General features: G+C 50.6%; 1 protein-coding gene and 2 long non-coding RNA genes across 6 annotated transcripts in view; 2 read left to right on the top strand and 1 right to left on the bottom strand.

Moving 5' to 3' along the window:
• ESRRG (estrogen related receptor gamma) overlaps positions 1-9,261 on the bottom strand; it is a 619,726-nt gene extending 610,465 nt beyond the window's left edge. Inside the window, exons 1-2 of one of the 4 annotated variants that reach the window (XM_082427057.1) lie at positions 9,199-9,231; positions 7,325-7,401 (exon numbers count right to left, since the gene is read on the bottom strand). In XM_082427057.1, coding sequence (XP_082283183.1) covers positions 7,325-7,326 — 2 coding nt within the window. In that variant the 5' untranslated portion in view covers positions 7,327-7,401; positions 9,199-9,231. Of the gene's footprint in view, positions 1-7,324; positions 7,486-9,198 lie in introns of those variants that run through there. The other 3 variants (XM_082427059.1, XM_082427060.1, XM_082427058.1) reach the window with 3 other exon arrangements.
• LOC309644699 overlaps positions 1-12,217 on the top strand; it is an 887,681-nt gene that overhangs the window by 784,785 nt on the left and 90,679 nt on the right. The gene's annotated exons all lie outside the window — the stretch shown is intronic.
• Positions 7,943-12,217, top strand: part of LOC309644481 — a 136,971-nt gene continuing 132,696 nt past the window's right edge. Inside the window, exon 1 of the long non-coding RNA XR_014254451.1 lies at positions 7,943-8,309. This is a non-coding gene — a long non-coding RNA (uncharacterized lncRNA). The remainder of the gene's footprint in view (positions 8,310-12,217) is intronic.

The following is a 12,217-nucleotide window of genomic DNA, read 5'->3' on the forward strand; positions in this document are numbered from 1 at the left end:
TTGTAAGTGCTACACAAACAAGGAAACACACTAGAACTTCAAAATGCCTTATCATTTTCGCAAGTATTATTCCCTTTTTCCCCACCATAACTGGGGGATGAAGGTGATACCCTGCAGAGAAGGAAACTGAGTTTCCCTCAAGATCTTTCAGGGCTGTTCAGGATGACAGCCACGCATGTGGATCACGCAAGAACTCCATGCATGGTCACTTAGAAAGAGTCCAGTGGTTTGCTCAATACGATATGCCATAAAATGGCAGATGTCACAGTCCAGTCCAAGATTTCCAATGAACAGAATCAGAGATGTGTCAATCACCATAAGCTTTCTTCCTCAATAACTAAATAAGGAAATTAAATGAAGAGCTGGTTCAAACCAGTGTTTGTTTTTTTTTAACCCATAAATTAATTACCTAAAAACAGCCAAATTGAGAGAATCGGCAAAGCCTCAACACTCAATAATGTCCATTTCTATTCTTCCTCTTTCATTAATTTTTGTTTTTAACATGTTTTGCAATAATTTAGTTTCTCTCCTCTCTGACTCCAAGACCTTTCTCCCAGGAATTTTACAAGTATATCACCTGACTACAAAGCCTGTGTGTGGCTGTGTGTTAAAAACTGCTAGATTAGAAACACCTTGGCAACCTTTTCTTTGATCTTCCTGGTTGTTGTTGGTTTAAAGCAGATCCTGAATGTTATTTAAACAGAGGAGACTATTTGAAATTTCTTGGTAGATGAATTTGATAATGATAATTAAAAAAAAAAAAAACAACTACTGTCATCCTGAGATAAAAGATCTCATTCAGCAGGTCCTGAATAACACAGGACTTCTTCGAAGAAAAAGGTCAATGTAGCCATAGCTGTTTCCTTTTCTTGTACAACAGCAGTAAGTTTACACACCCCCTGATAATCTACATTTAATAAAGTTGCTCTCTTGCATTACAGAAGAGTTTTCTCTTTTTTTAGGGTTTAGCATTTTAAATTTTTGTTTTGTCTTGTGTTTAATATGAGTTTTATCATGGGTGAGGAATGTACCTATTGTTAAAAATAACTTCTATTAAATTGGACTTTATCAAAATTAAAAACTTTATGAATTGCAGGGCAATACCAAGCAGGTGAAAAACAACCCAGAGAAAGGGAGAAGATATAAATATTTGCAAATCGTATGTCTGCTAAAGATCTATTACTCAGAATACATAAAAACTCTTACAATTCAACAACAAAAAGACAAACAACCAATTTCAAAGGAGGCAAAGACAGTGAATAGACGTTTCTCCAAAAAAGATATTCAAATGGCCAACAAGCACATGAAAAGGCACTCAGCACCATTAGTCATTAGGGAAATGCAAATCAAAACCAGTGAGACACCACTTACACCCACTAGGATGGCTATAATTTTTTTAATAAAATAAATAAATATTTAAATAAAAATAAGTATTTAGGGCTTCCCTGGTGGCGCAGTGGTTGAGAGTCTGCCTGCCAATGCAGGGGACACGGGTTCGAGCCCTGGTCTGGGGAGATCCCACATGCCGCGGAGCAACTAGGCCCGTGAGCCACAACTACTGAGCCTGCGCGTCTGGAGCCTGTGCTCTGCAACAAGAGAGGCCGCGATAGTGAGAGGCCGGCGCACCGCGATGAAGAGTGGCCCCCGCTCGCCGCAACTAGAGAAAGCCCTCGCACAGAAACGAAGACCCAACACAGCCAAAAATAAATAAAAGAATTTTAAAATAAATAAATAAATATTTAAATTAAAAAAATAAATATTGAAAAATAAATATTTAAATAAAATCAATGTTGACAAAGATGTGGAGAAGTTGGACCTCTCAGACATTTTTGGTAGGACTATAAAATTGTGCAGCCACTGTGGAAAGCAGTATGGTGATTCCTCAAAAAGTTAAACACAGAGTTAGGCTACGACCGAGCAAAGATCTGAAAACATAGGTTCAAACAAATTTTGTAATGAATGTTCACAGAGCATTATTCATAATAGCCAAAAGGTGGAAACAACCCAAATGTCCATCAACACAATGTGGTATATCCATAAAATCAAATATTATTCAGCCATAAAGAAGAATGAAGTACTAACACATGCTACAACAGGGATGAACCTTGAAATTACTGTTAAGTGAAAGAAGTCAGACACAAAAGGTCAAATATTAAATGATTTGTTATAAAATGTGCAGAACAGGCAGATCCATAGAGACAGAATGCAGATTAGTGGTTGCCAAAGGTGGAGGTGGGAGAGGGAGAGATTGCTTAATGGGTACAAGGTTTCCTTTTGGGGTGATGAAAATGTTCTGGACTTAAACAGTGGTCACGGTTGCACAGCACTGTGAATATAGTAAAAAGCCATTATGTTCTATGCTTTAAAACGACTTAAATGTTGGATTTTACGGTATCGAAAACTTTGCCTCCTTAAAAAAAAAAAATACTGGCTTGAATCCCCAGTAGGTAAAGCAAGAGCTTCTTCTTCCCTACAAAGTAACTTCACACGATATCTCACTCAAATAATGTTAAGGCGTGAAATATTGCATCTAGAAGATCAGTGGCTGACAAGCTGTCCTATTTCCTCTATTTCACTAGGCCATTTGTCATTAACCCTTTTGCTCTTGAATGGCATTCTTGGTTCATCAGTTTCCCAGTAAAAACAGCAACTTTTCCAAGGTTACATTTCCACTTCCAAATGTTTCCTGTTAATAGTGTAGCCAATTTAGCCAGCACTGACCGATTAATGAACATATGTGGGAACCTTCTCTCTTCGAAATTACATTAAAATGTTTGATTTAAAATAATAGAATATTGATGACTCTGGTAAGAAGAGTGATGTGATTTATCATAAATCAGTAATTTGAATCTTTCCTTAATGTACATGAGATAAATGAACAGGAAACAATGACATACAGAAAAAACTTTTTAAATTGGAGAAAAACTAATCATTCAGTAAGCCTCCGTGAAAAAGAAGATATATATTTCTTTTATATACATATGTTTTATATTTATAAAATATATATCTTTTCTTCCAAAAAGAAATGTCTTTTTAACTATTAAAATGTAAACAATAAAATAGAGATTACATAAATGGGTGAGTAGAATGTATTATATGCTCCAAACTTAATTTTTCTCAGTTGCAAACTTTCATGTCAACTAGGTTATATAAAGGGAAATGTCGAAAGAATTTTAAAGTTGGAAAAAAATCTCCTTTGAATGTATAAACAATCTGTATTTGTTAAGCAGTTGAAGGCAGACGCCGTTACGATCAGAGGATATAATTGTAAAGAAGCATGACAAAGTTACATGGAAAGTTCTGCAAATAAATCTAGCTGCCAATGGATTTCAAAGATACAATTTCCGGAAATTACGTTAAATACCTAAGCTATGATTTTTTAAATCTCAAAGAAAATTTCTACATAAAAAGCCATGTTTATCTTTTGTGACACGTCTATTTAAATGTTAATATGACTGGGCTTATTCCAAAGAGGCAGAAGGAAACAAAAGAGCAAGTATTTAGATAATATGAGTTTTTAAAAAAGCCCCTCACTTTCATCTCAAGTAAGCGTCTCTTTCAGGCGAAAGCAAAGACGGTTTTAGCCAGAACTGCCTGGAGAATTGCAGAAGAAATAACCCTGTCTCATAGAAGCTAAGCATATCCAGTTCATGTACTGTTATTGTAAGGAAATTTGAGAAATATAGAAACTGAAACCAACTGTTGAAGGTGAACAAGAACTACATGAAGAGAAATGCTGATATTTTATGTCAAAATTAAGTAGGATGGAAGAGTGCACAGAAGACTTTACAGGTAGCATATGTATTCGATGGTCAAATTCTGAAAATGCTTGGTCAGAATATACATCTGAACATGTGGCCAAAACAGTCACGTTAAGTGGAGAATTCTATTTCCTCATTTAAGGGGGAAAAGTGAGGTTAAACTGGTGAAACACAAGAGGAAAGCATGGAGTTAATGGAACTTCTTTGCCAAGCAGAGTCACTTAGATCTTCTCTGGGTTCTCCTTAACCCCTCTTTCCACTGGTGTTGCAGACCTCAGCTCTTTGCCCAGGTATGTGCAAATTTATGATCAACTGCAATCTTGGAAGGAGACTGAACTCAGCTCCTCTAAGGTTTCACTTCTTCATAAGAGAAGTCTCTTATAAAGAACAGCACATAAGCTAGGAATTGGAATTGCTGGAGTCCTGGGGTTACTGACCCAAGAAAGATTGGTGATGGGCATAGGGAAAGGAATTGCCCCAGCTTTTAGGAAAAGTGACCCCTGCCTTCATCCATCCACACACACCCAGCAGAGTCAAAGGTATACCTGGGGAAAGGGATAGAGAGGAACTGGAGTGGGTCCTAACCTCTGCTTTAGGCCCCAGATGACCCAGTAGCGCAGCTCATGGCACCATGAAAAGCACGACTTAAGGACTGTCAGGTATTTATGCTCTGATTATTCATAAACCAGTTACCACAGTTTATAACCATGATCTAAGATCATCTAAGAAGGGCAAGGCCTGCTCGCAGGTGGGCACAAGTGGCCTTCTCTGCCAAGCACCCCCCTACCCCCCTCCCATTTCCATCACGTCCTAGGGCTTATAGGTCACAGACCTGAAGAATTTGTTAAGAGGACAATCCCTAGTCCTGCCTCCTTCCAGGGTTCCTTGAAAGCATGACCTATTTGGAGACAGTGTAATTTCTTCTTCCATGCAATTAAGTTCACTTGGAAACTAACAGGCCTCCCCGTTCTCTGCCCTCACCTCCTTCCTTACACACACAGTTTGTTCTCTTATTTTGTCTGGATGGTGGAAGGTCATTTTTACTCAAACTGAGGAAGAGAACTGGGGGTCTTTCCTATCTAAAGCCCCCGCCTGCGGGTAAAGCCTCAGGACTCTGGAGGCCCCGCAACAGAGGCAGAGCGTGGCAAGGCAGGGACGGGAAAGAATGTGCAGCCGGAAGAGAGAACTAGAAGGATCCAGGGCTACCGCACGCAGAGAACTAAGCCAGGGCCCAGGACAAGTTTATTTTACTTCGCTGAGCCCCCAAAGCTCCCAAGTTGTAAGATCCCGTCAGAGACGGGGAAAAGCCCTACTGGTTCCCAAAATCCCTAAAAGCAGAATGATTTGGGCAAGTACTCCTCTCCCACCGGCGTCCCGGAGCCCGCGCGCAGCGCGCCCCTGCGGACCCCAGGTTCTGTGCAGAAGTAGAACCGCAGGGGTTGCGGCGAGCGCGCGCTGGGCCTTCTCCGTCTTTGACCAGCTCCTGAGCGAAGCGTGTCGTACAGCCCTGGGGACAGGGAATTTGCATGTGGCTGAGGGTCGCGAGCTGGGGAAACTGCGCAAGTGAATCAAAGCGCGGGCAGAGGCGCATCCACCAGCCGACCGACGTCAGAGAACTTGGGGTCAGGGTGGATGCCCTTGGGGTAACTCCAACGCCCTCTCGAAACATCGTGCTCTTTTCCAAGGAGGCAAGGAGGAAGACAGCTAGCTAGAGCACACCTTCCCCTTTATCCTGTCTTTTCTCTGTCTCATTGCCTCTTAACTTCCATCTTTCTTACTGTGATCTCGCTGTCTCCTTCCCTCCTTTTTCTTCCTCTGAGGACTTAACGAAAAGCCTCCAGACTCACACAAACCCGTGACAGGAGAGCTGAGTGGCATTTACTCTCGGGGAATGGGCTGGGAGGAGAGATACTAAGACATCGCACCCCCAGTCCCTGAATTCCTACCTTTACGGGTCCCTGCCGCTTGTTTCTGGCTGTAAAATTGTAATCAATTTGCCATCTACGCATGACCCCGCCTGCGGCCCAGGGATAGAAGGAGAAACCTGCCTGTGCTTTTAACTTGGCAGTCGAGTTTCTGAAAGCTGTTTTGGGCGGGCCGGGGTGAGAATCCGGGTAGCTCTGGGCCAGGGAGGGGCGGCCCCCATCCCGTCTGAGCCAGATTGTCCCTGCAGAGTGAGCACAGGGGGGAGGACGGGACCAACCCGAGCCGGAAACAGACCCCTCCCCCGTTTCCGTGCCGGGAACCCTGGGTGCACGCACTTTGTAAAGTCAAGTCCCCTCTGGGGCAGTGCCATAGACCGGTGCTGAGATTTCGCTCAACACCAGTCTATCCACAGGCAGACCGAGCGCTCTGGGGAGGTGGCCGCAGGGGGATTGTGTGCTATCCACCGTGAGAGGAGATATTGGTGGCGGGTAAGAAGCTAATCAGCGAGGGCACAGGGCCCTGAGCACGCGACATGGCGAGGCCGCAGTTGTTCCCCCACTGGTTCCTAACTTCTCTCCACTTAAGCGCTGGGGCTCAGATCTCCGGCCAAACGGTTCCGAGCCCCCGGTTATTTTCAGTCACAGCCTTCTCCACCCCCCAAATGTCGCACCTGGTGTCTGGGGTGAAAGGGTGGTTTGAAGAGCCCTGCGCGAGGCTCATGGCCGCCGCCGCGCGCCTTCTGGAAAGCCGGCCGGGCCGCGGCCCCGAGCGCATAGCCCTTCCCCGAGCCACGCGCGCGCGCGCCTGGCGCTTCTCTCGCCCGGGGCTCGGGAACATTTCCTGCCGGCCAGGCTCCCCGCCCCCTTGACTTCTGGGTTCTAAAAACACAGAAGCATCGTCTAAGGCGCTGGCAGGTAGAAAAGCAAGACAAGGTCAAGGCCCACGGACGGCCACGATCCGCTTGCGCCCTTGCTGTCTCCGCAAGCGAGTCCTGTCCACCGCCGTGGGGCAGAAAGGTTGTCGCAGCGCCCAATTCTACCGGTAATCCAGGGACTTGACTCTATTTCCCGACTACCCTCGGCCAGCGCCCACATTCTTCCCTCCTTTCGCCCGGGGCGGTTTAAGACATCTGTCCCCCCGCCCCCCATTGTAGAGGGATGGTTCCAAACAGCGAGGCTTCGTGAGCACCGCATTCCCATCCTGCGGTCGGTCGGTGCCAAGGCAAAAGGAAAGGTCTCGCTCTGAACGCGCCTCGTCCCCTCCCGCCGTGCGCGGGGCCGCGCTCCAGGCCGCCTCCGGTACGCGCCTCCCCCTCCCCCAGACCCACAGAGTTTTCTTCTTTAGGAAACACATGCCCAGCCCACCCCGCCTCCCACGTAAAGGCCAATCGCCTCTCTTTTTTGTGCCCAAACTCAGCTGGAAGTTGAGAGCAGGGGAAGAGTCAGAGAAGCATGGAAATAGACAATGAGAAAGGAGAAATCAAAGGGGGAGGAGGAAGAAGAAAGGAGCTGGAGGTCGCAAGGGCAGAGGCGGAGGACAGCCCGAGGGGCGCGGGCGCGGCGGCCGAGCGGCAGCGCCTCCCCCGCGTCCGCCCGCCCGCCCGCGCGCGCGCTGAGCCCGGTTAGACGCGGACTCACATGGTCGGACTGCAGAGCCGCTCTCTCAACTACTGCCAGTGGGTGGTTTCGGGGCTTCCCGCGAGGTTCCCAGCTGCCTGCGGCGTGAGGGCAGAAACAGAACAGTACAGATCACGGGACACGACCGAGACGGGCCGCTCGGCGCCGCGGGGACCTCTCTCACTTTGCAAAGGAAGCGGGCGCGGGGATTCGGGCTGCCGAGTGTAGCCTATAAATAGCGAACTTTTAGACCGAATCAGCTAACAAATGAGAGGCGCGGGCGTAAATTTGCGCCGGATCCCCCTTCCCCGGGATGACCCTCCCTCCCTCCGCCTCCCCCCCACACATCCCTCCGCCGCAACTCTCCAGGCAGGATTTGGGAGGGGGACAGATTGGGGGGGGTGGGATTTAGTTTTATTAGAACTTCCAGTAGTTCTGTTATTTTTGCAAGGAGGGGGGTTACTCCGCCTCTTTGGCTCCCCCCACCCCAACCCCAGTGGGCACTAGAGGCACCAGCTGGGAAGGGCAAAGGCCCGGGAGAGCGAGGATCCTAGGGCTTGGCTGTAGAAGCAGGGAGGGGGAGGGGCACACGGAGCCGGGTTCCCCCTGGGACTACGTGAGGAAAGCGGGAAACTACCAGGATTTGAGGTTTCTTGAGCCGCCGGGACGAGAGTTCGAAGAGTGTAGGTTTCCTTTCCCGGGGTCAACCATAACACCCCAGGGCTAGCAACACCCTCCCCCCGCAGGAACTTTACTTGACCCCTCGGCCATGACCCGCCGAGGTTACGGAGGCGTGCCCCGGGGTCACGTCCTCGCTCGCCCGGGGGCCGCAAACTCAGAGGCGGCGCGCCCTGCCCGATGGCGCCCCGGGGCCGGCCGCCTTTTCGCCGAGCCGGCGCACACCTGCCGACCGGAAGAGATCCCTGTGACTGTGAGTCCTGACGGCCACTCGCCGCCCACCCTCCCGCTTTCCTTGAGCCAGGGCCAGACTGCGAACGGTGATTGGGTTAGTAAGATTTTCATTTTCATGCCAGGTGCTTTCTCAAAAATAAACCCACCCCCCGAGAACGACAGACGCTAGCTCTCCACTCCAAACTCCCCAATTCAAGAGTTAGCTTCGCTAAATTTATCCTGGATGTCTCACATCAACCAGAGTCAATGGTACAGTCTAATGGGGTTGGCTGCGGGGGACTGAGAAATTGAGGACGCTGCAGGTGAAAGGAGGTTGCACGGATTCTCTTTGGAGGCTCCATAGTCGAGGCAAGGCCTGCAGAGCAGGGAGCCAAGCCCGCCCAAGGGGCCTAAAGACGGCCTCAAGCTGGGGGAGAGGGGAGCCAGAGAACGGTGGCGCTCTTTCTTTTCACTGCCTGCCCCGCCCAGCGCCACCAGCCGCCCCCTATAAACAGAAATGTCTTAGGTCTCACCACTACCCCTACCCCTGGGAGAAAACCGAAGAAGGTCCTCCACGCAGTTGGGGGCAGGGCGCTGCCGCCCGGTTCCCGCTTCTTCTAATACTACTTCCCGCCGGTTACCTCCCCCGGTAAACAGAAAAGTTATTTTGCTTTATCCCAGACTCCAGCCGAGTTTGGCAGGACGGGGGAAAGGCAGAGGTGCTAAGGGGGTTTCAGCGGCCGTTCTCCCTGCGGGGTGCGCCCACCGCCCTCGACTCCACGCAGGCGGGTGCGCGCGGCATTTCCAGCCATCCGAAGCCCGCGCTCCCCGGGCGCCGGGCAGACAGCTGCGCTTCCCTCGCTTCCCCAGGGGCCCCGAGCCCGCGGGGGATGGCCTCTCCGCCCCGGCCCAAAGCCAGCTGAAGGGTGCTCCCAGACGGAACTGGACGGAGCCCGGGCGTCCCGGGCCGCTCGCGCCTGGCTTGCGCTCCCCTGGCTACGTACCTGTCCCGGCCTTCCCGCTCCGGTTGCTGACCCGGCTGGGGAGCCCGGCCCCGGAGCCTGCGCCTCCAGCGAGCCCGCCCCCGCCCTCTCCCGCGCGCCCTCGCGCTCCGGGACTCTCGGCCAGATGTGGGGCGGTCTCTCGCGGGCCATTGGCTTGGGCCACTGTTTCGAGCTGTCTTCGAGGATTTCCCCAGGCTTTGGGGCCCCTGTGTGGACTGGGAAGAGAGGGGCCAGGCCAGGCCAGCGCCTCTCCTTTCACCTCACCCACCCCTGCCCCCAATCCCTCAAGTTCCCCTTCATCCAGACCCTGGAGCCCAAGGCTTTGAAACTGTGGTAACTCCGCAAAGGAAGCGGATGAGAACCTCCTTGCGGGCCGAGTATGGGAGTCAGATGGGGGCTTGCGGCGTTTCTGGAAGGTTCTGGGTGTTCGTACTGGGGGAACAGGCCCTATGGGGACAGAAATGACACACGTGCAGACAGCGTCCCCGTGGCTGTCTTCACCGCGAAGTTCACGTCTATTGTTTCCTGCCTCGGGGAAAGCTGCCCAGTGTGACAGATCTGTTTAGATCCCATCACTGGAAGAAAAATCCTGGTGATAACGATTATCTCCCGCTCGCGCTATCTGGCCATCGCCCCAATTCATCTCCCTCTCGCTCCAGCCCCTCGGGGAGACGAGGAGGGTAAGAGGCTGGCGAGAGGACGGGCCAATCCGCTGCCCTCGGATGGAGCGGAGAGGCACGAGGCCACCTCATCCGTCCCGTTCCGCTCCGGGCTGGGGAGAGAGGACACGGCAGGTTTCTTTCTCTGCCAAGCCTCACGCTTCTTTCAAATGATTTTAGTCTGGTGCTCTGGTCTATCCATACACATTTCCAATCTCATGGCTCATAAACTATTAGCAAAATGGTTTCATTATTCACCTTCTGTATCCTACAAAAGGGAGAAAAGAAGGCAGCGGCAGGAAGGCAGACTGGGGGTGGGGCAGTCATGGGACACTAGTTAACAGTGATACTGCCTGTGTTTAAATCACGGCTCAGACTGCCTTCTTCAAGCTGACACTCAACAAATCTGATCCGTTTCCGAGGATCTATAGCCGACCCCTTCTCTTCCCCCCTCCCCTCCCCTTTCTCTCTCTCCTTCTCTCCGTCCATCACTATCCATCTCTCCTTAACATCCAGGTTTCTAGAAGGACCAGATGGATAGCCAAGATACTGCAAATCCATTATTTGCTTCATTAGGTGTCATCAATAAGGCACGCCCTTTAGATACGACACATAACAATTAATTGATTAGAATGGTTACTCCCGTCCCCTTGTGTGGTGTTGGTGATGGAATCACATGTCACCTCTGAAACCAAACCATCCTAAGACACAAGTCTAGGATGATAACCAAGAAGTTTACTTGTGGCCTCAAGGTGGCCAGTGGGGCACCAAGTCCTCACCTGGCTTCCACAAGCCCCGGGAAGTGAGGAAGTTGCAGAGTGGTGTGTGTGTGTGTGTGTGTGTGTACACGCACGCATGCCCGTGTGTCTGTGAGGAGAACGGGGGGCTAACAGATCGGGGTCTTTGGCTCTGAGAGGTGAGAAAAAAACATTAAATGAGTCAACCCGAATTAAAAGACAAATAGAAGCAAACTGACTCGTGGAGGCCTGAGAACTGAGTGCAAGGGGCTAAAAACTAAGGGCAGGTGCGAGTCGGCAGAAGCAGCCTCGGGCGATTGAAATCTGGACCCGCTTCTCCACTGGGGGCAATGATGATATTAAGTGTCTCCACCAACACTTTTACTTTTCATATCAATATATTTTATCTAGAATGACTCTATCAACACACACACACACACACACACACACACACACACACACACTCCCAGCACTTTTGAAAATATAAAGGACGCCAGGCAAGTGAGCGTGCGGTAATTATCCCTGGATGTAGAAACCAATCTGGCTGCAAGAGACCCCTCTGTGATCGGCGGCGGCGGCGGCGCGGGGACCTGCGCGGAGACCGGGGGACTCCCGCCGCTCGCTAGGTCACCGCGCCACGCGGCCGCCGCTCGCCCGCTGTTTAATATACATGGGGTGGGAACGCAGGGAAACGGATCTCGTGCCTGCACGTCCTGCAGGGGAAAAAAAAAAAATCAATTTGCTATTTATTTTTGAAATATATAGATTTAGGAAAATTTTTTTCTAGCCCGACCCCCTTCAAGAAACGGCGGCCCACATTGAATTACGTCTTTTAATGACTTTTCCCTTATTTGCCATTGCGATTTCACGTTCAGGGCGGGGGCAGGGTGGAGTTTCTTTGGGAGGTCTTCAATTCTGGTATCTTCAAAAAGATTTGCCTTGTGTGTTAATTGCATGCTGTTAAGCACATCTGGGACTGCGTGCTGACCAACTCGCACCAACTTTTAATTAACACATTGACCCGGCGATGAAGCGGCCGCCCGGCCTCCCCCTCGAAATATGTATATGAGCCGCGCGGAGGCCGCTCGGCCCGCGCCGCCAGATGCGTGCGAGGAATTGCCTGCGTCCAGGAGCGGGAGGGGGTGCAAATCGCAGCAGTTCGCTCTCTTTCTGTGAACGTTTCTCTCGCCTATAGGTGTATAAGCAATACACAGAGACAAAGAGTAAATGACCGGCTCCTGGAGCGGGCTCCTTACATCCTCTAATGCGACTTGACCGTTGGCGGGGGAGTTGCGGGAACGGGAGGGAAGATCCCCAAGGCCATTGCTACCCCCAGCCTGCCTTGGGCCTAAGCTGAAGGCTTGAGCCGGGGCTTTTCGAACGGACCGACCTCTCTGTTAGTGAAAGCGGTGGCCGAGAGTCCCGGTGAAGAGAACGAGCAACCGCTGCCTTTCCCGGCTCTGGCCTGTCTCCGCTCATCCTCCTGGCCCTCGCCCCGGGCTCCCCGAGGCGAAACCACAAACTCCAGGGCCCCAGGTCTGAGAAAGAGGAAGGGGTTTCCCCGCTTCTTGGAGCGCAGAAGGCGAGGGTACGGGAAACGAGGGGCTACTTCTAGGAGGCTAC

This window comes from Balaenoptera physalus (assembly GCF_965194825.1).
Source record: "Balaenoptera physalus genome assembly, chromosome: 1".
Classification (NCBI taxonomy): domain Eukaryota; kingdom Metazoa; phylum Chordata; class Mammalia; order Artiodactyla; family Balaenopteridae; genus Balaenoptera; species Balaenoptera physalus.